This window comes from Wickerhamomyces ciferrii, contig 00001, assembly GCF_000313485.1.
Source record: "Wickerhamomyces ciferrii WGS project CAIF00000000 data, strain NRRL Y-1031 F-60-10, contig 00001, whole genome shotgun sequence".
In the NCBI taxonomy this organism is placed as follows: Eukaryota; Fungi; Ascomycota; class Saccharomycetes; order Phaffomycetales; family Wickerhamomycetaceae; genus Hansenula; species Hansenula ciferrii.
This window is the reverse complement of record NW_011887739.1, coordinates 1492-26615: the sequence shown is the minus strand read 5'-3', so window position 1 is coordinate 26615 and position 25124 is coordinate 1492. Positions and strand designations below refer to the sequence as shown.

The 25124-nt window shown below is 27.3% G+C and overlaps 12 protein-coding genes across 12 annotated transcripts; 8 read left to right on the top strand and 4 right to left on the bottom strand.

Annotated features, from left to right (window-relative positions):
• Positions 1-38: 38 nt before the first annotated feature.
• Positions 39-734, top strand: MIA40 (Mia40p; the record flags this gene model as incomplete). The annotated part of the gene is made up of 1 exon (XM_011279236.1): positions 39-734. The coding sequence occupies one exon, from the start codon at positions 39-41 to the stop codon at positions 732-734; it is 696 nt and encodes a 231-aa protein (XP_011277538.1).
• Positions 735-1384: 650 nt separating this feature from the next.
• Positions 1385-3598, bottom strand: SPP382 (mRNA splicing protein SPP382; the record flags this gene model as incomplete). Its single annotated transcript, XM_011279235.1, has 1 exon — positions 1385-3598. One exon carries the CDS (start codon positions 3596-3598, stop codon positions 1385-1387), a length of 2214 nt encoding a protein of 737 aa, XP_011277537.1.
• A 333-nt stretch (positions 3599-3931) lies between these two features.
• Positions 3932-5194, top strand: ATG17 (protein kinase regulatory subunit ATG17; the record flags this gene model as incomplete). Its single annotated transcript, XM_011279234.1, has 1 exon — positions 3932-5194. One exon carries the CDS (start codon positions 3932-3934, stop codon positions 5192-5194), a length of 1263 nt encoding a protein of 420 aa, XP_011277536.1.
• Positions 5195-5266: 72 nt separating this feature from the next.
• On the bottom strand, positions 5267-6580 carry MST1 (threonine--tRNA ligase MST1; the record flags this gene model as incomplete). The annotated part of the gene is made up of 1 exon (XM_011279233.1): positions 5267-6580. The coding sequence occupies one exon, from the start codon at positions 6578-6580 to the stop codon at positions 5267-5269; it is 1314 nt and encodes a 437-aa protein (XP_011277535.1).
• A 247-nt stretch (positions 6581-6827) lies between these two features.
• Positions 6828-7952, top strand: CDC73 (Cdc73p; the record flags this gene model as incomplete). The annotated part of the gene is made up of 1 exon (XM_011279232.1): positions 6828-7952. The coding sequence occupies one exon, from the start codon at positions 6828-6830 to the stop codon at positions 7950-7952; it is 1125 nt and encodes a 374-aa protein (XP_011277534.1).
• Positions 7953-8276: 324 nt separating this feature from the next.
• MDM31 (Mdm31p) lies at positions 8277-10070 on the top strand (the record flags this gene model as incomplete). The annotated part of the gene is made up of 1 exon (XM_011279231.1): positions 8277-10070. One exon carries the CDS (start codon positions 8277-8279, stop codon positions 10068-10070), a length of 1794 nt encoding a protein of 597 aa, XP_011277533.1.
• A 1014-nt stretch (positions 10071-11084) lies between these two features.
• BN7_6 (uncharacterized protein) lies at positions 11085-12260 on the bottom strand (the record flags this gene model as incomplete). Its single annotated transcript, XM_011279230.1, has 1 exon — positions 11085-12260. The coding sequence occupies one exon, from the start codon at positions 12258-12260 to the stop codon at positions 11085-11087; it is 1176 nt and encodes a 391-aa protein (XP_011277532.1).
• An 803-nt stretch (positions 12261-13063) lies between these two features.
• Positions 13064-16144, top strand: NMD5 (Nmd5p; the record flags this gene model as incomplete). The annotated part of the gene is made up of 1 exon (XM_011279229.1): positions 13064-16144. The coding sequence occupies one exon, from the start codon at positions 13064-13066 to the stop codon at positions 16142-16144; it is 3081 nt and encodes a 1026-aa protein (XP_011277531.1).
• A 238-nt stretch (positions 16145-16382) lies between these two features.
• Positions 16383-18059, top strand: UTP9 (Utp9p; the record flags this gene model as incomplete). The annotated part of the gene is made up of 1 exon (XM_011279228.1): positions 16383-18059. The coding sequence occupies one exon, from the start codon at positions 16383-16385 to the stop codon at positions 18057-18059; it is 1677 nt and encodes a 558-aa protein (XP_011277530.1).
• Positions 18060-18325: 266 nt separating this feature from the next.
• On the top strand, positions 18326-18943 carry XPT1 (xanthine phosphoribosyltransferase; the record flags this gene model as incomplete). Its single annotated transcript, XM_011279227.1, has 1 exon — positions 18326-18943. The coding sequence occupies one exon, from the start codon at positions 18326-18328 to the stop codon at positions 18941-18943; it is 618 nt and encodes a 205-aa protein (XP_011277529.1).
• A 151-nt stretch (positions 18944-19094) lies between these two features.
• SGM1 (Sgm1p) lies at positions 19095-21548 on the bottom strand (the record flags this gene model as incomplete). Its single annotated transcript, XM_011279226.1, has 1 exon — positions 19095-21548. One exon carries the CDS (start codon positions 21546-21548, stop codon positions 19095-19097), a length of 2454 nt encoding a protein of 817 aa, XP_011277528.1.
• A 774-nt stretch (positions 21549-22322) lies between these two features.
• On the top strand, positions 22323-24800 carry BN7_1 (putative transcriptional regulatory protein; the record flags this gene model as incomplete). The annotated part of the gene is made up of 1 exon (XM_011279225.1): positions 22323-24800. The coding sequence occupies one exon, from the start codon at positions 22323-22325 to the stop codon at positions 24798-24800; it is 2478 nt and encodes an 825-aa protein (XP_011277527.1).
• Between the last annotated feature and the right edge of the window lie 324 nt (positions 24801-25124).

Genomic DNA, 25124 nt, shown 5'->3' with positions numbered 1-25124 from the left:
TTATATCTTTATATCATCTACAAAACAAATATCCAACAATGTTTCAAAGAAATATAATAAATTCATCATTACGTTTATCAAGACAAGGCTTAAGACAAAACATTAGAAGAAACTTTAATTCTTCAAGTTTTAAATCAAATAATTCAAATTTATCAAAATGGATCTTATCAACTTCAATCTTAACTATTGGTTTAACTTCATATATTCAAAATCCATTAAAATTAGAAACTAAACAAGATAAAGCTCCTGAAAATGCAGAAAAGGCAGCAGAAAAGGCAGCAGAAAAAGTTATTGAAAAACCAAAAGAATCAGAATCAAAAGAATCAAAGTCATCAGAACCAAAAGAAGGTGAAGATTCAGATCCAGAATCAAAACAATCAGCTTATAACCCAGAAACAGGAGAAATTAATTGGGATTGTCCATGTTTAGGTGGTATGGCAAATGGACCATGTGGAGAAGAATTTAAAGAAGCTTTTAGTTGTTTTGTTTTTTCAGAAGCTGACCCAAAGGGAGTTGATTGTATTGAAAAATTTCAAAATATGCAAAATTGTTTTAGAAAATATCCTGAAGTTTATAGTGCAGAAATTAGAGATGAAGAAGATATAAAAGAAGATGGTAAAGAACAAGTTAATGAATCAAATGTTGTTGCTAATAGTTCTACTTCTACTGAATCTATTCCAAGTGCTGATACTAATCCAACTGTTACTGAACAAGTTACTTTAACAAAAGAATAGATTTTTTGAAAAAAGAAAAGTAAATAGTTATTATTATTAAATTTGTACATATTATTTAATTAAAAAATTTGTTATATATAGATTAATTGTAAGTTTTTAATACAGTTTGTTGTTGATCATAGCAAATAAGTTTTTGCTTGCGCTGTTTATAGTGTCTTGTGAATTATAAGACGTTAATTAACGTGTATTTTGATTGCTGATTGCTATATTAAACGATAAGGTATATATGATGTAAATACGAATGAATATTTATGACGTATTTATAAAGTATCCTATAAACGATAGATTTGATATTTCAGATCTAGATCTAGATCTATAAAACTCAAACGTTTAATAAAGTAATATTAATTCATAACAATACACTACAATATAAATTTTAAATTACATTAAAACCATTAAACAATATTAAAACATTATAACAAATATATAAATATAATGCAAACTTTATATACATATAAATGCAAATTAATATAATTGTATCCCATTTTTTTGATCTTTTTTAAACATTAATTTTTCTCATTTCATAAACATCATAAACATTAAACCATGACCTCTTTGTATAAACACAAGTTCAGATATCAACTAACTGAATTATAGCTAGCGCTATAATTGCAACCAACTAATTATAGCTAGCGCTATAATTAGCTTTTTTAAAACCTTGTTAACAAATCCCCTAAAGAAACCGGTTCAAACTTTTCCCCTTGATCTTTAACCCATAAAACATCATCTTCAATATATCCAACAACACCACCTTTCCCTAAACCTTTATCCCCCTTAATTTTAAATAATGAATGACCATTAGATAAATCATTTTTCAAAGGAGTTATAAATAAATTATTCCCAGTACAATAATGCTCAACCACGTCTTTAAAAGTGATTTGTAATTTATTTATTGGGATTCCTTTCACATCTTTTGAGGAAGGTGGTGTTAATGCCCTTTGGATGATTTTTTCAATTGTAGTTTCTTGATGGATTGGTATTAGGTCACCAGAATCAATGAATTTATTAATCATTCCTAAAGAACGATAAACTTCTGTAATGATTATATCTGAATGTTTTGAATGGGTACGAAGACAATCAATCCATTTTTCAAAACCTTGTGAAATGATTTCAAATGATGTGGTTTGAGATTTTAATGAATTGTATAAGTTTTTGGACCAATCATTGAAAAATGCAAATTTTAAAAGAGTGTTGAATATATGATTTGATAAAATATTTTCCCAAATGAAAAAAGAATCTATTATAGAAGTATCTGGTTCAATAAATGATTTTGTTGAATTAAATAAATATTTTGTCAAGTTGGGAATTAATTTCTTATTAATTAATTGATTAAATTCTTGATCACCAATAATTTCTTTAAATGATCTTAAACCTTCAATTGTTAATTCTGAATTTATTGGCCAATTTTCCAATATAGGTGTATATTTTTTAATAAATTCCAATTTAATTTCATCCATTGATTCATCATCCAAAAATGGAATATATTCAAATATCCAAACAAATGGTGCATTATTTGAAGATTCTGTATTAATAATTTCCCAACTTTGGATAGCTTTTATAATTTTTGGTTTGATTATAGTTATTGTTGTATGATCTATAATTGATTTATCTAGGACTTCATTCCAATCTAATAATAATGTAATTGCAACATTTGGTTGATCAACAGACCAATCCAGGAGGGAATCATGAACCTTGGGGTACCATAACGTGTATAATAAACTTTGGAAATAATTTAATTCTTCGGGGTAACTGATTGTATTATTATCATCTGGTAGCACATTTTTCAATAAAATAAGTTCTTCAAGAGTTGTATCATTTGTAAAATCCAGTGGGTCCCATTCATTAATTAAATCATTTATAATTGGTTTTATTGCAATGATTATAGTTTTTTGTATATCAATTTCAGTATCATTATTATTAATTTGTTCTAATTTTTGCACTTCATCTCTTAATATAGAAGCTTTTGTTGATAAATCTTGACCAGAATCTATAAATAATTCAGATAATGAATCAATAACTGTTGATAATTCTTCATAAGCAGATAACATTGATGAAGTTTCCCTCAATGTATTTTGTAACTCATTTGTTGTGGTGTTTATAATTTTATTTTTGGATTGAATTTTAGTCAATTGATTAATTAATATACCTAATTGTAAATTTAAATTATCAATAATTCCATCATGTTCTATGTTGTTAAGAGCAGTTTTAGTGGGATTTATTGCTTGCTTTAAATTGTTGTAAATAACTTGTAAATGATGTGGTATTGTGATACCATTTGATTGTAATGTAATTAAATTATTATAAAGCAATTCTTGTGGTGATTCTCTATGTATTTCTGTTTCTTCATCACTTGTTAACTCCATTAAATCATTATTCGCATGTTTTTGTTTTTTATTCTTTAAAATTCCATCACTTTTACTTTTACCGCCCAAACCAACACCACTAAAACTTTTTGGTGTTTCAATTGGCGCTGTGATTCCTTGTAAGTGTAGTCCAAGCCCAAGACCTTGTTTAAAACCCATCTTGTATAATAGTTTAGCACCAATACCATATTGACTGTGGTTGTTGTGATTGTTAGATGATGTATTAGTATTAGTATTAGTATTGGTTGTTGTTGTATTGTTATTATTATCTGTAGTTGTTGTATTATTGTCTGTAGTTGTTGTTGTACTAGTTGTACTTGTAAATGACATTGGTTTGAATCTTAATGGTTGTGTGTTACTATTACTATTACTATCATCACTATCACTATCACTATCACTCTCATCACTATACTTGTCACCTAATTGTCCAAATGGTGTTGAATGTTGATCATATTCATATTCATATTCACTTGTATTCAACTTCCTCTTCTTGAAACTCATTGTGTGTTGTATTATACTATTGATGTTATAGTATAGTAAGTATAATATAGTATAGTAGTATAGTATAGTATATTGTTATTGTATAATATATTATAGTATAGTGCTTATCCAATTCAGTGTACAATATGTATATCTAATCTTATCTCTTGATCTTATCTTATTATCTTTATTATGTTGATCTCAATCTCAATAACTTTTACTTTTCTTCCTCTTTATATTCTTTCTTCCTATTCATTTCACTTTTCTCTTCTTTTCTCTTTCTTTCTATAAATTTAAATCCGAATATTAAGTGTACCATAACCACACATCAACACATAGAGGAATAGGGTTAATATGAACAAATCAACTATACAACAATGGGTTAATGATGCTACTACTACATTATCACAAGCTCAATCCATAGGAAACAATGCTAATACTTATTTAAATAATACTAAATCAATATTATCTCAGAATAACATTGTGTTAAATAATTCAAATTTTATATTGGATAGTTCAATACAATTATTAAATTTATTAAAATTGATAACCAATTCCATTGAATTAAAACAAGATGATCTAGAAAATGATATACAATTACTGGAGAATGAATTGAATAACAATATATCATTTTTAAATAATGAATTCAAGAAACTATCACATATAAAAATCGATTCAAATTTATTACATGATACTACTACTACTCCCACACTATATGATTTCATATCAAATAATATTCAAGATTCATTATCAATTTTACAACAAAAATTAACTCATGCAACTCATAAAACTCAAATATCAACTCAAACCAAAAAATTAACAACAACTTTATCAAATTTTAATGATTCATTCAATAACTTGGATTCAATTTTTAATAAAATTAATGATGAAAATTCCACATTAATATCAAATTTAATCCATGAAAATAATTTAATAGAATCAGATATTGCTATATCATTAGAATCAATAACTAATCATTATGATCAATGTAATAAAGCATTGGGATTAATTGATTCAAATGAAGATCATCAAGATTTCTTCAAAGTTTTAGAAAATGATTCAATTGAAGTTTTTGAAGTTTTGAATGACCTAAATGGTTTATTTGATGATTTAAAAGAAAATTGTAATAAGATTAATGGATTTTATCAAAATTTAAAAGGAAATTATGACAAATTGATTAATTTTATTAAAGACATAACTCAATTTCAAATTGAACTTGAAAAAAAATTGGAATTAATTGAATCAATTATTTGGGATTTTAAAGAATTAGAAAATGATATAAAGACCAAATGTAAAGAATCTGAAATCTTTATCCAATATATTAATCAATACACCCAGGCTTATTATAAATTAATCCTAGAAATTAATAGACAAAACCAATCACAAACTTATATAAATAATATAATCATGGAAACTCAGAAAAAGTTAAAAAATTTACAAAATGATGATTATCAAAAAAAACAAGAGTTTAATAGAGAGTATAATAAATTTTTACCTTTGGAATTAAGACTCCAGGGTATTGATAAACCTTTATATGATTTACAATTTGAATTACAAGATATTATGAAATTAAGTGAATCAAGTGTATTGAATGCTAGACAAAAACTTGAAAAATAAACAGGGCGGCTTATTTATTTATGACTATATACATGATCTATTTATCTATCTATTTATTCATCTCTGATTTATTTATTTATAACTCTTTTCTAAATCAATAAAAAAATCTCTAATCTCACCTGATTTCATAACTTGTAATTTCTTTGAACCAGAAGATCTAATAGCCAATTCACCACTTTTAACTTCTTTATCACCAATAATTATAATATAATTATAACCTTGGGTAATAGCCTCTTTAATTCTTTGACCAACAGTTTCATTTCTTTTATCCAATTCCAAAAAAAACTTATAATCATTTAAATTTTCTTCTTCACCTTCATTATTAATCTCTTTAGCCATTGTTTCTGCATAACTTATATGTGATTCATTTATTGGTATTATAACCGCTTGTCTTGGACTTAACCAAAATGGCCATTTCCCCTGGTAATGATCAATTAATATAGCTAAAAATCGTTCTAATGATCCATAAACAGCTCTATGAATCATTATAGGTTGTTCCAAAACACCATTTTCATTGGTTTTATATTTCAATTGGAAATTATGTGGTAATTGGAAATCTAATTGAATTGTAGCTGATTGATGTTCTTTTCCTGTGGAATCTTTTAAAATTATATCTATTTTTGGTCCATAAAATGCACCATCCCCCTCGTTAATTTCCCATGGTGCTCCTGTGGATTCTAATACTTCTCTTAATGATTCTTCTGCTAGGTCCCATTCTTCTAATTTCCCCATATATTCTTCAGGTCTTGTTGATAAAAATAATTTATAATCTAAAATATCAAATTTTTTATAAACTTTATCAATTAATTCTAAAGTTGATTGAATTTCTTGTTTAATTTGATCTTGTGAACAAAAAATATGTCCATCATCTTGATGAAATCTTCTAACTCTAGTTAACCCAGACAAAGATCCACTTGATTCATTTCTATGTAATGAACTAAAATCTGATAACCTTATAGGTAATTCTTGATAAGATCTATCAAACCTATCAAAAATTAAACAATGTCCAGGACAATTCATAGGTTTTAATCCATATTCTTCCTTCCCAGTGTCTGTTCCTTGGACTTGAAACATATCATCTTTATAATTTAACCAATGTCCAGATTTTTCCCATAATTGTTTTTTATATATTAATGGTGTCATAACTTCTTCAAATCCATGATTACGTTGTTGAAATTTCATGAATTTTATTAATTTATTTAGAATTCTTGTACCATGTGGTAAGAAAAAAATTGAACCTGGTGAGATTTCATCAATTATATATAATTTTTGCTTTTTAGCTATAGTGAAATTTGTTATTGATGTGGATGTTGTAGGTTCAGGTTTTGTACAATAATATCTGGGAAACCTTAGAAATGGTGATTTATTTAGGAGTCTTAGACTCATCTTTTGAAAAACCTTTTAGCCTTGCTTTTATTAAATCTTTTGGGTTATTTAGATCTAACTGATGTTTTTAATGGTTTAGTGAATTAAAATCAACACCGGGTAAAAATATGAGTTTTCGCGGGCTCTTTTCTGAGATGCGCGAACTTGTTGAAATTAAATCAATGGAAACTTCAATCATAAACAGCATTCAAAGAAACAACAAAGAGCTAGGAAAGTTTGTTTGTAAAAGGTTATTAACGCCCAAAAGATGTCCGATCCATTAGAATTATTGAAAAAAGATATTTTGAACAAAGACCAACCAATTCTTGTAAAGCAAAATGGTGAAGATTATCAAGAAATTAAAGATATAAATGAAGCTACACATTTATCATTACAAAATCAAAAAATAAAATTAGATCTTAATCAAGAAACTAAATTTAAAATTGATGATAAACCAATTGATTTAAGAGCTGTGGCTTATAGTTGGCTTAATAAAGATTTATCAGCTGCTGATTTATTAACTGATTCTCAAGTGAAAAATATTCAAACTTTAACTTTTTTACAAAGATCAGATTTAATTAATTGGTTAAGTGGTGAATCAAATGAATCAGAATTTATTCAAAATGATAATACCAATTTAGAAAAAGATCAAGATTCTTCTCAAACAAATTCAACAATTAATGATGATCCTCAATTAATTAAAATATTAAACAATGAACGTCATTTAATTAATCATAATACAGCATTAAGAGGTTCAAAACCAGTGGATTTTAGTAGTGTTGGTCGTGAATGTGAAATTAAAATCGTTAAAGTATTGAAAAGAAAAGGTACAAATCCAACAAAATCCACAAGTACATCAAAAGATCAAGAACAAGATCCAATAAAGAAAAAAAGACGTCAAAATCCAATTATTTTAATTTCTCCAGCTGCTTCTGCACTTTTACAAATTAATAACATTAAAGCCTTTTTCGATGAATCGAAATTTGTTAATCCAATGTCCAAGGATCCAAATGATCAAGATTTATTAAATTTCCAAGGTGATTTAAGAAATATTACTCATACTTTCCCTAAAATTGGTAAACAAACTTTCCTTATCGTTAATAATACTGATAAATTTACTAAAGCAGAATATTGGGATAGAGTAGTTGCAGTTTTCACTACAGGTCAACAATGGCAATTTAAAACATATAAATGGACAGATCCTCAACAATTATTTCAAAAAATTAAAGGTTTTTTCTTCCATTTTAATGGGGATTCTATACCGCAACAAGTTAATGAATGGAATGTTGAACAGATTGGATTAGATAAAACTAGAAGATTTAAAGATATAGAAGTTTTAAATCATTTTTGGGATAGTTTAGAAAAATCCATGCTTGCAAAAGGATGGAATTAAGTTCTTTTAAAATAGAACAAAAAAAGGGAAGAAAGAACAACAACTTGTATAATAAAACAGAAATAAAGTTAAAATTAAAATTAAAATGTACATCATATGATTGATTTATTAGTTTTCACTCGTATGATTATTCTTAATTAGTATATAATTCGTTTAAATTCATGGTTGTTTTTTTTGTTAAAGCCCGAATTTTTTGACAGAACATTAGCAATTTTTTTATAACCTTGTTAAATCCATAGGGTGAGATTTGAAATATAACAAAATCATCAACTTAAAACAAAAAGATCGATATATTGGGCATACTAGTATTGCAATTAAAGGATCATGTTTGCTTTTAGGAGCATACGATCTCAAGGGATAAAATTTCCTCCTATATGGAAACGAAAGTTTAGTTCGCCTTTGAATCAAGCTCAAATTTCAAGAATTTGTTTAAATCAATCGTTATATTATAAAACAAGAAATTATACAACACATCATAAAAAACCAATCAAAGATAGCATAGATACTATAGAGCCAAACACAAAGTCAAAAGAGTTATTGGAATCAAATCAAATAAGGTCTACCCCACCAGCAATAAGTACACCCAAATCTAGGAAAGATGAATTATTAGCTAAAACAAATAATTTTAGTCAAAGATTATATATAAGGTTAAAATGGATCTTAAAAAGAAGTATGAGACCTTTTAATGTTGATGATTTTAGTGCGTTCTTTTCATGGTTAGTTATGGGGAATCTAATTTTAATTTTATTAGGTACTACAACTTTTGCATCTTTAATTATTTATTTAATGAATACTGTATTTGCTCAAGAATTAGTTGCTCAAACATTGGGGAATTTCATTACAAAAAACACTGGAATGACTGTTATTTTTGAAAGTGCTATTGTACCAGGTTGGAGAGATGGTAAAATTTCATTTAATAAATGTTTTGTCTCTAAAAGACCTAAAAATGGGAATAAAAATAAATTTGAAAAAGGTTCACAAGCTGATGCTATTGCAAAAGCTGCCTCAAAAAATGAGGTAGAAGATCAAGAACCTATAGATGATGGTAACTATACTCAATTTGATTTGACAATTGATCAAGTTAATATTTCATTATCTGTTAGTAAATTTGTTAATGGGAGAGGGATATTAGATGAAGTTGAAGTTAATGGAATGAGAGGTATAGTTGATCGTACACATGTTCATTGGGATCCTGATGATGATGCAAGAAATTATAAAAATATTCATAAACCTGGTGATTTTGAAATTGATAATTTTAAAATGAATGATGTATTATTTACATTAGCTCAACCAAATGGATTTAGACCTTTTAATGTTAGTATTTATAATTGTGATTTACCTGTACTAAGGAAAAATTGGTTATTTTATGATTTTTTAAATGCAAATAATATATCTGGTGCTTATGATGATTCATTATTTACAATTCATAAACGTCAAAGAATTAATGATTTTAATAATTTGGAAAAGGGCCCAGATTCAAACGATCTTGGTTGGAAAAGAGTTACAAGATGTAGAGTTGATGCCTTAAATGTTGATCATTTAAATACAGGTCTTGAAGGACCATTTGGTTGGATTACAAGTGGTGACGTTGATATGATTGGTGATATTATGGTCCCTGAAGATCAACAAGTTAATATGACAGAAATTGTCTCTACAATTGCAGATAGTTTTGCTAGAGAGGCAAGAAGAGCTAAGATACTCAAACCTAAAAAGAATGAAGATGATCATGAAGATGATGATTCAAATGATTTTTCAAAATATTTTATAATGGATTTACAAATTAAATTAAATAATGTTAAAGCTGCAGTACCAATCTTCACAAATGATTTATCATATGTTAATAATGCATTGATTAGACCTATTGTTGGATATATAAATTCAAGAAAGACTTATATTCCAATAAATTGTCGAATTGTTAAGAAATTAAAAGATTTTGATGGAAGTTGGACCGTATATGATTCTTTATTAATGGATGATATGAGTATAGAAGTTTATGATGCATTTGCAAACTATGTGGCAAATGAAGAAGTTAGAACTTTAAGAATGAAAAGAGTTGGTTTTTGGACATTACAAGTTATTTTCCAAGCTTTATTAATGAGTTTAGGTGCTATAGCTTGAAGCAAAAAAATGATCAACTATGATCTTGTATATATGTATATATGAACTTAGATGCCATGAATAGGGAACCTCTATGAATTGGTGTATATTTTAATGATATCGTTATGATAAATATGAATTTAAAAATTTGTAGCTTATCAATGGTACTAATAAACTAATTTTCGCGGGTATTTATATTATACCTTATACAATATATATTATACAACATTGAAAAAAAAATCAAAACATCAACATAAACAAACATTTTACGACATGGATTTAGTGCTCACCAAAGCTTAAAATGTTTTCAAATCGTCGTGATAGTGCTTCGACATCTGTTGCCCTCAAAAATAGTCAACAATTGGATATAAGAGGTATGAAGAATCAGATGATTTGCTTTTAAATTAATCAAATATTAACTTCAATTCAGCACAACAAAGAACTTATGATGGAGCATATACAAGAGCATCTATTGCAACTTTGGCATTTGGTAAGTCTAATGGTCCATAGTAATAAAATACCGGATACTAATTATGGATATAGCGTTATTAGTTACCAAATTATTTTCAAAAGATTTCTTACCAATTGGTACAGTTTATACAATTTATGGATCGATAATTTTTTTAATTTCAATTCATAGAACTCATCAAATGAAGGATTATTTCACTGAAAGTGATAAAATTTTATATTATAAGACTAGTGGAAATACTGTGATGTTTTTAGGTATCACGAGTATTTGTTGTTATATTGCATTAGTTATATTAATTTTAAGATTATCAGATTAAAAAGTACATGAATTGATTTATTTAATAAAGAACGTTTATTTTTTTAATAATCTTATATGAAAACATCTAGCAAGAACTAAAAAAGAAAGATAAGAATAATTTTTTTTTAAAAAAAAAAACACCAAAAGGGAAAATCTCATAATTTCATAAGGATATGGATTTAAAAAATCCTATGTTTCAACACATAGCAAAAAGTCAAAGCAAAAAGTCAAAGCAAAAAAAGACAAAGCAAAGGTGTATTGGGGGTATATCATAAGCTATTCTTAAATGAAGTTTCAGCATCACTGGTGAAAGGTTCTGAATAAACAGTTTCAGTAGTTATATCACCCACAGTGGTATCAGCAACAGATTCTTTTGGGAATGCATTATTTGTTAAAATTGCAGTAGATTTTTTATAAACTAATTTTTTTGATGGTGAAGTGGAAAATTTTTCCAAGATTGAAGATTTTGAAGATTTTGAATCTAAATTTATTGAATTATTTATTAATCTTAATGAAAATTCATCATCTAATAAATTTTCATGTTTTTCAAAAGAATCTTCACTCTTAACAGGTGGTGAATTTGATGAAGAGTTTTGATTTGATGAATTTCCAGTTGATGAATTTGAATTTGAATTTAAGTTTGAATCAATGGATTGATCTAATGGAGCTTCATCTATATCTAATGGAGTTGATTCAAACATATCAGATAAATTAGAGTTATCATTTGAAGAATTCAATCCATTTAGTTCACTTGAATTTATTAAATCATTAATATTATAACCATATTTTGTTAAAATTTCTTCATCATTTGAATTTTGTAAAATTTCAGTATAACTATTTAATAATTGTAATTCTTCTTCATCACCTTTCCCAATACAAATTGGAATTGTTTCTAAATTATAATCTTTAAACCCAGCTAATGCATCTTTTGTTGCCTTTTCAGTCAGTGCTTCTTTTGGGATTATTGTTTTAGAAGGTTTTTTGGTGAATTGGTTGAAGAAAAATTTGAAGATTTGTAATATGATTATAATTGTTAAACCAATGAATAAATTATTTAAAGGTTTTTCATATTTATCTAGGAAATTAGAAACTTGTTCAGATTTATAAAATTCTAAAAATTGTTCTTCAATTGATTTCAATTGTTGTGGTGAATATTTATCATGAATTTCCCAAAATTGCAATTGAATTGATGATTTAGATTCATTGATGAATTGTTTGAAATCATGTAACAAATAATGAGGATTTTTATTCAAGATCAATAAAGGTAATGGTAAAGGAGTAGTAGTAGCAGCATCACTAGCAACATCAACAGCAGTAACAACTAATTCATCATCTATTGCCACAGTCTGTATCTTTAATGGGACATCATTGATATCTAATTCTTCAACGTTCAAATCAGATTGACCTAAGAATTTATCTTTATTATCGATATAGTTAGTATTCATAGATCATATAGATATAGTCAAGTCATCTTGTGACATTACAAAAACTCACAAAGTTGAGCACTCAACAAAGGCAATTGATCATTCACAATCAGAGCAATGTGTGGGAGGAAAAATGTGACAGCAACAAGAGCCAACAAAGGAAGCAGGATCATTGTCTTGAGAATTGCTTTGCTTTTGCTTTGTGTTTAATTTGGTGATGATTTAGTTCTTTCAATGCTTTGTTTTGATCCTCATCGTTTAATTGATTGTTTTTCGCGGGTATATTGGGTACACTGGTTGGTCAGAGCTTAGTCAGTGTTGTCATTGATTAGTTTGTTGATTAGTGGTTTAAAGTGTTGTTATTTGATTGATTGAGTGTGTTTATTGGATTCTTTGAGGTTTGTTTGGGTAGAAGTTGTGTTTTCAATGGGCTACAATAGATTTGGTAGGGAATTTTGAAAATTGATTGTTAACATTCCATGCGATGAGCTTGGACAGAGGATAAAAAAGATTAGGCAGACTAGGTAGACAGTGGGCAGAGAATAGGTAGAGAATCCACAGAAAATACTAAAGGGAATCTAGTGGGATTAGACAGAGCACCTACTAAACATCCTCAGTTATTCCCCTGGTTCATTTAGTCTCCCTTTGGTTCTTCCCTTTAAAATCTTTGTTTTGATCTTTTCTTATTGTAAAATTGTTGATCCAAAAAAATTCCGTCAAAAAAAAAAAATTTGATCAAAATCAAAATCAAATTAACCGCTGACATCAAAGCACAAACAAAAGATCCAACAAAGGACAACCGCTAAACAAACTTGCTATTTATTATGGACGTCCAGGCTCTCTACCAAACGTTCTGGAACTCGCTCTCGGCTGACCAGGCAGTCAGACAACAGGCTGAAAAGACCTTGCGTGAAGCTCAAAGAGCTATTGGGTTCCTTGGTGCTTGTCTTGATATTCTAGCTACAAAAGAAGTTGATTTACCTGTTAAAAAGGCTGCTGCTGTTTTTTTCAAGAATCGTATTGTTCGTCATTGGTCTAGTCGTAATGGTGATGAAAAAGATGAAGAACAAGTTGATAACGATGAAAAACCAATCATTAGAGATCGTTTATTACCAACTTTGGTTAGTGTTAATAACCAATTAAGAAATCAACTTGTTCCAGTGTTACACACCATTATAGTTGCTGATTATCCAAATCAATGGTCTAACTTGGTTGATTCTGCTAGTCAATTATTATATGCTCAAAATTTAGATTCTGCTTATACTGGGTTATTATGCTTTGCAGAAATTTGTCGTACTTATAGATGGTCAACAAATGAAGAAAGAGCGGAATTAGATCAATTAATTAATTCTCATTTCACCGTTTTATTAAGTGTTGCTGATACTTTATTAAAAGAAGATTCTCCTGATGCAGGTGAAATGACTAAATTATTATTAAAAGCTTATAAATTTGCAACTTATCATGATTTACCAATTCCATTACAATCAAATGAAAATATTACAAATTGGGTTAATTTCCATATTGCTGTTATAAATAAACCTTTACCAAATTATATTGATGAAACTTTAGAAGATTCTGAAAAAAATTTAGATCCTTGGGTTAAATGTAAAAAATGGGCTTATGCAAATCTTTATAGATTATTTACAAGATATGGTTCTCATTCATTATCCAAGAAATATAGTTATAATGAATTTAATGAAATCTTTAATGAAGTTTTCATTCCACAATTATTAACAATCTTTTTGGGTCAAATTGATCAATGGTGTAATAAAAAATTATGGTTAGGTGATGATTCTTTATATTATTTATTAAATTTCTTGGAAAATGCAGTTACTCAAAAGAGAACTTGGCCTTTCATTAAACCTCATTTTGAATTATTAGTTTCTCATTTTGTTTATCCATTGCTGTGTCCAAATGATGATACTCTTGATAGATTTGAAAATGATCCACAAGAATATATCCATGCTAATTTAGATATTTATGATGAATATTCTTCACCAGATTTAGCTGCTATTGGATTATTAATCACATTAACAACAAAAAAGAAGAAAACTACTTTAGAACCAATTTTAAAATTTGCTTATAATTTATTAAATGAATTAAAATTACCAGCCAAAAATGATTTAGAATCTGCTAAAAAATTAGAAGGTGCCTTACGTTTAATTGGTTCAATTTCTGATAATTTTGTTAAAACATCATCTCCATATTATTCACAAATGGAATCTTTCCTTGCTGATTTAGTTTTCCCTCATTTTGAAAATAATTTTGGCTTCATTAAGGCAAGAACTTGTGAAGTTACTTCTAAATTTGCAGAAATTGAATTCCAAAATCAAGATAATTTAGGAACTTTATTCCGTGGGATCTTAACTTCATTTGAAAATGAACATTTACCTGTTCAATTAGAAGCTTCATTAGCTTTACAAAGTTTCATCAGAATACCACAATTTCAAGAAGCTTTAAGCTCTGTTATATTACCAACTATGCAAAAATTATTAACTTTATCAAATACTTTAGATGGTGATGCAGTTTCTGGTGTTATGCAAGAAATTGTTGAAGTATTCAGTGAACAATTACAACCATTTGCCGTTGAATTAATTGGTAATTTAGTGGAACAATTTTTAAGATTAGCAAAAGAATTAAATGATGCTGCTAATGCTGATGTTGATACACTTGATGCTGGATTTGATGATTTAACTGATAAACAAATGGCTGCATTAGGTTTATTAAATACAATGATTACTATCTTGTTATCATTTGAAAGTTCAGGTGATGTTATTTTCAAATTAGAAGAAACTTTTGCCCCAGCTGTGGAATTTGTCTTGAGAAATAATATTGAAGATTTTTTCAAAGAAGTTAGTGAATTAATTGAAAATTCAACATTTTTGGTTAGAACTATATCACCAACCTGTTGGAAATTATTTGAAATTTTAATTCCAACTATTCAAAATGGTATTGCTTTATTATATTTAGAAGATTGGATTCCAACTTTAAATAATTTCTTGGTTTATGGTTCAGAACAAATTAAATCAAATCCAATTTATTCAAAGGCATTATTTGATTTATTTAAATTAATTATAACAAGTGAAGATAGTTCAACTGAAGATTATGCATTTGCAGGTGAAATTATTCAAAAATTAATTTTAGTTTTAGAAAATTCATCGGAAATTTATTTAGGTGAAATTTTACCATTAATTACAGATAATTTAATAAATTCTGAAGAAATGACAAATTCTTATGCTATAAATATGATTGATACAATTGTTGCTGCATTAACTTATAAACCATTAGAAACTTTAAAATTTTTATCAAGTAGAAATTTTACATTAGCTTTTTTCAAATTATGGTTTCAATATATTCCAAAATTTACAAGAGTTTATGATTTGAAATTATCAACAATTGGATTATTAAGTATTATTAATTTAAATTCAAATGAAATTTCAATTTTACAATTACAAGAAGTTTTACCAGAAATTGGTATAAATTTTTCAATTTTATTAGAAAAATTACCAATGGCAATTCAAGATCTAGAAAAACGTAGAAAAGATTATGATGCACCAGCTGATGCTGATGATGGATATGATTTTGATAATGGTGAAGGTGATGATGATGAATGGGAAAATGAAGATGCTGATGAATTGGCAGATGCAGCAGCCCAGGATGATTATTTAGAATTTTTAAATCAAGAAGCTGCAAAATTGAAAAATTCTGGATTTTATGATGATGAAGATCAAGATGTTATTGAAGATCCATTAGCAAGTACAGTTTTAGATAATTTAAACGTTTTTGCAACTTTTAAAGAAAGTATAATAAATTTACAATCTAATGATTCCCAAAAATATCAAGTTTTATTCCAAAAGTTGAATGCAGAACAACAATCAAGTATTAAAGACGTTCTTGATTTATAAGACATGTACAAAACATTGAATTATATATATATAAATATTTAAAAGATTAAAATATAGATTGTTTTATTGTTCATAAAAATTCGTAGTTGGTCTGTCATCGTCCCCGTGTCGATACTTTTCCGCGAATAAAATTTTTAATTTACAGGCTAAAATTTTTTTATATATTTTATATGGTATTAAGGTTAAGAGAGCTCATCACATCAAGATTTATAATAAGAGTTTAGATATAAGAGAAATCATGAGCATATCATCTGGGAAATTTGATTATTCTGCTCGCTTCTATGCCACTAGAACTTCAAAATTAGGTAAAAATGAAATTCATATCTATCCTTTACAACATAATCAAAAAAATCAATTAATTTCATCAAGTTCATTAATATCATCATTTGAAATTGAATATGAAGAAAATTTTGTTTCATTTGATTGGATACAGCAAGAGGAATCTGCTAAATCCAATAAGAGATCTAAAAGACGACACTCATTGAATGGTTCGAATCATGAATCATCAAATACATCAAGTTATTTAGCTGCTTCATTTAAACAAGGTAAAATATTAATATATTCACCTTTCAAAAAAGAAGTTATTAATGAATTTAATATTGAACATAAGAATGAAATAACTGCATTAACATCATCATTATCAAATGGATTTTGGGTTGCCTGTGGGAATGAAATTTTGGAATATACATTAAATGATTCAAAACCTAAAAATCAAATAATTTTACCAAAATCAATTAGAGAAATTACAAGTTTAAACTTTGTTCATATTAATGGTCAAAATTATATGTTGATTGGTGGTAATAAGTTAATCATCTATGATTTACAAAATGATAAAGTTTTAAAAGAATTTACCGCTTCAAAGGGTAAAAATAATAGTATAAATTCAATTACAATTATTGATGAAATTATTGCAATTTCAAGATCAAATTCTTCGGTTATTCAATTATATTCATTAAAAGATAAAAAAGAATTGGGATCAATTAAAACATCATCAAATATTTCTAGTTTAAAAAAAATTGGATCTTCAAGTCTGGGGTTAATTAATAATAATGGTGTTATTGAAATCTATAATGATTTAAAGGCTTCAAAACCATCCTTCAGTATTAAATCAAATCATGAAGAAATTGGATTCACAGAAATCATCTCAAATCAAGATGAATTATACATTTCATGGTTTGATTTTGAGCCAAAATTCAAATCAATCAAAATTAATAATCAACAAGATGATATAATTATTGATGTTGAACATACAGTTAAAAATATAAATAAAGGTAAAAAAACTATTGAAATTGAAGATTTCCAAAATTTAAAAGCTGATCCTCAACTTGAAGTACGAGAAATTGAATTAGCACCAGCCATTGAAAAGCAACTAAAACAACAAGAAGAACCATTGACTTTATTATTATCAAACCCAGATTTAAATAAAATTAAATTTGCATCATCTGAGTTATCACCAGAACATGCAGTGGAATTATTCAAAATTTTGAAAGAAAGAGTTGAACTAAATCCAAGTGAATCTGTTGTTTTCAATAATTGGACAAAATGGTTATTATTATTACATACTGATTCAATCAATTCATCTGTAAATATCAAGACATTAACACCTGCAATTTCCAAGAGTTTAAAACAATTACCAGATTTATTAAGTCTTCAAGGTAGATTAGAAATGTTACAATCACAAATTAAATTAAGATCTCAATTATCAAGTGCTGAAGAAGCTCCATCAGTTGGTAAAAACTTAATTGAACAAGCTGAAGAAAGTATTGTTTATGTCAATGGTGAAAATGATGAAGCTGATGATGAAGTTATTGCAGCTGGTGGTGAATCAATTGATGAAGATGATAGTGAAGATGAACAAGATGAAGATGATGGGGAAGAAGAAGAGGGAGAAGAAGAAGATACCGATGATAAATAATGATTATAGAGATTATAGTGAAGATCCACTAGATCAAATAATATAAAATTACTTGCACTTCATTAGATTTAAGTATTAATTTTGTATTTTAATTATCCGAAATCTACGGATTAATCCCAATCCGGTAATCTCATCGGTTTCCACACGCACCTCGTAACTGAAAAAATTTCAATAATAAATTTATTTATCAATGAATTTTGATACCTATCAGATACCTTTGTTCAAAAAAAATCCTTTGTTCTTATACAACTTTTTATTGATTAAAAATGTCTGAACCAGAAAAACTTTACTTTTCTTATAACCATATCCATAAACTTTGTAAACAAAGTGCAGTTGATATTAAAAAATTTGCACCTTCATTAATCATCAGTATTGGTGGTGGTGGTAATATTCCATCAAGAATTTTAAGAACTTTTTTAAAAGAAAAAGGTCAAAAAAACATTCCAATTCAAGTTATTGGTTTAAGTTTATATGAAAATTTAGGTACCACATCTGAAGATGATCAAATTGGTAAAGAAGTTATTCGTACTCAATGGTTAGATTTTAGTGCATTAGGTGAACATTTTGATTCATTAATTGGTAAAAATATCTTGATTGTTGATGAAGTTGATGATACTAGAACTACTTTACATTATGCTGTTTCAGAATTAGCTAAAGATGTTGCCAAAGAAGCTGCTAGATTAAATAGAAATGATACTACTAAATTTGGTATTTTCGTTTTACATAATAAAGATAAACCTAAAAAAGCTCAATTTACTTCAGAAATCTCTCAAGAAAATTATTTTGCTGCTTTAACTGTTCCAGATAAATGGTTATGTTATCCATGGGATGCTGAAGATATTGATGAACATACTGCTAAAGCTGTTGAACAAGGTTATATCTAAGATTCTTTAATTCTTGTATATATAGAGTTTTTGTATATTTTGGTTAATTAGAATTTTGTAATTTTACATTGTAGTATCTATATCAACTTCATGCATTAAGTATTAAATGAGGGTTATATATATAAAACAAAGATATGTGATATGTGTTTTTTTAAGCTTTATCAGCCAATTGTTGAACTTGTTGACGACATAAATCTTTCCAATCTTGAATATCAGCTTTTAATTCTTCAACTTGTTCAGATTTCTCACCAAGAATTTCTAAAGCTTTTTCATGACGTTGAGTAATACTTTCCACAGATTCTTCTAATTCTTTAATTTTGATTCTATAATTTTCAACATTTTCATTATCTTTCATTAACTTAACAATTTCTTCATTTGCATCTTTCATATCTTTTGATAATTTTTCTAATTCTTCATCTTTTGTGCTTGATTCAATTTGTAAACGACGAATTTGACTACTTAATTTACCTAATAATTGAACAGAAGAACCACCATTGATAGCAGATGATGAATTATTTTCAAATCTTGAATTACCATTATTATATGCCGAGATCGGTGAATTTATAGTATCATTATCATCAAAATCACTAATATTTTCTGCAGATTCATCAAACGAACTATTATTTTGATTATATTGAGGAATGGATAATGCACTTGATTTACGGCTTTGTCTTGGTGTTGTTGATGATTCACCTAATCCAATTTCCCAACTATTACCACGTTTAAAAGATGGTGTTGAACCTGTATGTGGACTACTAAAATCTAATGTATTAATATTATTTGATGATGGGACTGAAAGATGTTGTGGTTGAATTGAATCTTTAAATTGTTTTTCTAATCCTTGAATTTTATAATCTAAAGCAGCTTTTTCCTTATTAAAATTTAATTCTTTAGTTTCTAAAGTTGAAATTAAATTTTTATTTTCTTTATTTAAAGTTTCATTTTTAGTTTTGATTAAACTTAATTCAGAATTTAATTTTTTCAAATCATTTTGTAAAATTTCAATTTTTTGAGATTTTAATTCAAGATCATTAATTAAAACTTTATTTTGTTCTTCACTATCATTTAATTGAGTTTTAACTGAATTTAAATCATTTTGTAATGAACTAATACGATTACCTAATGAAGCTTCAATACTTTGCCAATTTTCTGTAGCTGAAGTATATTGATTTTGTAAAGTATCATGTTGTCTAATTAATTTTAAATAACCTTCATCTTCTGTACCAGTTGAAGCTTGAGCATTTTCATTTTGGAAACGTAATTGTTCAATTTTAGTTTCAAGTCTATTAATTTCAGAAATATTATCTTGTTGAATTGTTTTCAATTTATTTTTTTCCTTTTCCAATGATCTTTTCAATTCATTTATTGTATTTGAAGCATGATTTTTTTCTTGAATTAAAACTTGACTTAATTCTTCAATTTTGGAGGAAAGTTCTTTATTTCTTTTAATTTCATCTTTTAATGATTCTTTTTCATTATCAAGTTGGATTTGTAAAGTTTTTTTCTGATTATTTAAATTTTGTTCAGAATTTGTTAATTTTTTCAAATCTTCTTTTAAATTTTTCTTTTCAATTTCCAATGATTGATTTTTAGAATTTAAATTTTTAATTTCCTTTTCATTTTGAGATTCATTTGATTTTAATTTTTTAATTGTATTTGTATATTTAAGTTCTTTCATTGATAAATTTTCACCTTCTTTTAAAAGTTGTGCAATTTTATCATCTTTATCTTTGATTAGTTGACTTGATACACTAGATGATTGTTGAGAAGTTAAATTTGAATTCAAATTTTTAACTTTTTCTTGTAATGATTGTTTCTCAGTAGTTAAAGATTCATTTTTAGATTCTAAACTGGAAAATTTAATTTCTGCATCAGATATTAGTTTATGTAATTCTTCTATTGGAAGTTCTTTAAAAGTTTTAGGGAATAATGATGATGATGATGATATTGTCGTTGGTGGTATTGGATCTGATCTTTGAATATCAAGAGAAGGTTCTCTAGTGGAAGGTAAAGTTGAAGGTTTAGGTGATGATATTTCTGGATTTTTAATTTCTTCTTGAGGTTCAATACTATTCTCTCTTGTAGATGTTTCTGATGCAACATTTGTTTTCGTTTGAGAAGTTTCAGAATGAGTTGTTGATGATGCTGATGTATTTCTTTTTGGTTTACCTTTACTTTTAGCGGCAAGTGCTAATCTTTCTTGTAGTGTGAGTCTTTTCTTCGGTACCTGAGTCTCTGGAGCAGGTTCAGAAGATGGTTCTTTCGTTATTGTTTCTGCATGTTTTGTATCCTTTGCAAGATCTGTATTGTCTTTGACATCATCTTGGTGTTCTTCTTTGGTGTTTGATTCGTGATCAACGGGTGGTATGCTGCTCTTTACTGGATCTGTATCGATATTGTTTTCATTTCCACCCTCAATAGCTTCTTTTGGATGTGATTTTGTAGTTTCTTCAATTGATTCCTTCTTATCTTCCACAATTGGTTCAGATGTTTCTTCCCCTTTCTGTGTCTCTGTAACAGTCTTATCCTCCACTGGTGGATTCTCTACCTTTTTGGATTGATCTTTAGACTGATCTTTAGATTTGTTGTTCTTCTTTTTAGCCATTATGAATTGATCAATATATCAATAACATGTGACGTTGTGAGGTCTGGATCAATAACAATTGTATTTGGATCACCAGCAATGTATCAGCAAACTTATCAGCACAGCGGTTCCCTTTGTTCCACCTGGTTCCCTTTGGTTTGTTGGTCAATGTTCAGCGCTTCCTAGTATTTCGTGATCTTTCAATTCCCTGTAATCAAAATCAAAATCAAAAGGTGTGTTGGTGTTTTTGAGGAAACGTCGGTGGTGTTATGTAAGCAAGAAGCCAACAATCAGGTACATTAAAAGACATTGTTTACTGGGGATATTTGATGGACTGGGTGGGTTTCTCTTCTAATAGATTCTGTTCTTGGTGGACACTCCTTCTACACTGGTTCAAGCTGTGCCTTCCCAGAACTTAGGCTCACCGCTCACCACCCCCAGTTCAGCTGTTCAGCTCAACGTATTTAATCTCAGATTTTTAATTTCTGCGTATTTGCCAGGCGGATCCCCGGTAAAGAGCGAGTAATTTTTTTGTGATTGTTTTGCAAAATAAATCTTGATTTTTACAACTACGCCCTTAATTTTATAATAAGGAACAACAAATACTACCATCTTAACCGCTGTGATAAACTTGGTTTAGTTTGAGAGAAGCGTGTGTGGCTATATTGGATATCAAGGGTACGCTGGCTGACTTGACTGTTGTTTCTAGATTATTTTTGCTGCTTTTATTGGTTTATTTCTATTGTGTGGAGGCGCTTAAGTTCAAAGAAAAGGAGAATTCATCAAAACATCAACATGGACGTGATCACGGCTCAAAACTTCAGAGAAGATTCAAATGGTCCTTCTAAAATCAAGAGAAGAAAGAGAATCTCATTAACTTGTACCACTTGTAAACAAAGAAAAGTGAAATGTGATCAAGGGAAACCTTGTAGTTCATGTGTTAAAAAAAGAATTCCTGCCCATTTATGTATATATGAAGATTCTCCATTCATACCAACAACTTCAGATTCAACAAATCCAACTGAAACAATTGTATTGTTGAAAGATGAAAATAAAAAATTACAAGAACAATTAGATGAATTGAAAAAATGGAAAGAAATCGTTTCTGGTGATCCAATGCCAATGAATTCAAATGCAAAAGTTAATCTTTATCATAGTGTTCATGTTAAAAGAAATAAAACTATATATTTCGGTCCAACAAGTTGGAGAACTTTATTAGATAAAGAAAATAATTTTGCTGATTTAATAAAATCTGCTAAAAATTATGTTTCAAATGTTAAAAAAGAATGGAAAGTGGAAAATAATATTGATCATATACCTTTTGAAGAATATAAAGATGTTAATGTTGATTCTTCACAAAAATTATTAACAAATTTAGAATCTTTTTTACCAAATTATGAAATTGTTAGAGAATATCTAAAACTATATGCTGAAGGTTATTGGAATCATAAATTACCAATTGTTGATCCTGAAGTTTTATTAATAGATTTTAATCAATTATTTATAAGAAATGGTACAAGATTCCATATTAAAGTTTATAACAAAAGTATTGATTATGCTAAAATTGCATTGATTGTAATTATTGTTAAATTTGTTGTTACAAATATTAATTCATATGATAAAAATTCAAATAATGATCCAAGAGATCATTTATTACGTTATACTGAAAAATTATTAGAATTATCAAAATACATGTCAAAATCAACAGTACCTGCTTTACAAACATTAATTATAATGAGAAATTTTAGAAAAATGAATCCAATTGATGGTGATGGTGGTGATTCAAGTGAAGGTGCTTTATTACATAGAACTGCTATAAATATGGCAATATTATTAGGTTTAAATAAAGATGTTGATTCCTTATATTCAAGATCTTCAATAATTACAAGAAATGTTTTAAGAAATATTTGGGAACATTTATTATTTCAAGATGCTGTATTATCATTCCATCTGGGGATCCCTTTAGCTATTGATGAAAATTATATTGATCCTTCTTATTTACAGAAAAATGGAACTTTATTATTTATTGGTGGTATTTTAAGAGATGCAATGAAATTATTAACAAAATCAAGTCAATGTGATCAATATGAAATTCTTCAATTAATTGAAAAATTAGAAACTTATAATGGAGGTGTATTATTAACTTTATCAAAAGATATTAAAGAATTTTCTAATGCTGATTATATCTTGAAAGATTATGATAATATGGGTGAAATTGAATTAAAATTATTTGGTATTTATATATTACATGTTCTTTATGATGTTTTATATCGTGGTGTTGATAAATCAGATCCAAATGTTGATATTTATTATAATGGTACTATGAAATATGGTTCTTTATGTGTTACACATTTCATTGAAGTTTTGGCAAGATTAAATAGATTTTGTGTGGAAAATAGATCAAATCCTGCTAAATTATTTAAAATTGTGGAAATTTGTTTATCAGTTGTTGGTGCTTCAAAATTTGTATTTATCAAGATTTTTTGTGCAATTTGTACATTTGAAGTTACAAAATTATTTGAAAATGAAATTAATTCTTCGTCATCAACTTCAAATTCACCTTTAAGAGATTTAAATTTTAATTTAAGTGTTACGGATTTTGAAATGTTAAATCCTCATGATAATTCACAATATTTAAATAGATCTTTTAGATCACCAGCCTTTTTACATGGTTTAATGACATTAGCATGTAAATATATGATGAAAATGAAAAATGATTCTTTTGAAAAAGTTTTCAATTTAAATTTTTGTTTATTTGTTGTTTTAGCATTATTTAAATATTTTGAAAAATTTATTGAAAGAAAATTAGCAAGAGAAAAACATTCTAGTGCAATAAATAGAGTTCAAGCAAATGTTATTTATAGTCCTGCTTGTTTAAATGTTCAATCTTCAAGTCCATTTAGTGAATCTTCTGGTTCAAATATTTCCACAGCTCCATCAATCCCATTAGATAGTAAACAATTCCCATCACCAAATACATTAGATTCTATAAATCCATATAATAAAGCTGAATCAACAACAGGACAAAGTGCTAATACACCAAATTCAAATTATTCAGTAACATCTTCATCAAATACAGTTTATAATCCAAATAGTGAATTGGTCGGTAATGATTTAATTGATGAATTATTTAAAAATGTATTTACTGATGATAATTTATTTAGTTCACAATTGGATACAAATTTAAATAATTGGGATTTCAATGATTTTATGTCAACAGGGTATGGTATGTTTTATGAAGATAAACCAACTACAAATCAACATCAACAATAAATAAGCTTTTGAATTCTTTATCAATTCTCATATAGATACGTACGTTTATATAATGGTTTTTCAAGTTCGGAGATGGAAATTATTTTTTAATGATCTAATGAATTTATATATGATATTTTTTATGTTAATCCCGCCAAAACACCAAAATTAAGTAGCTGAGCTCCCTACGATCTAAATTAATACATCAAAAAAATATATAATCTATTCAAAAAAAGATCAAAATTCCTCTATTTCATACAAAAATTTGAAATAGGGGCAAAAAAAATAATAATGAAGGATGCGAGGTTCGAACTCGCGCGGACAATCGTCCAGTAGATCTTAAGT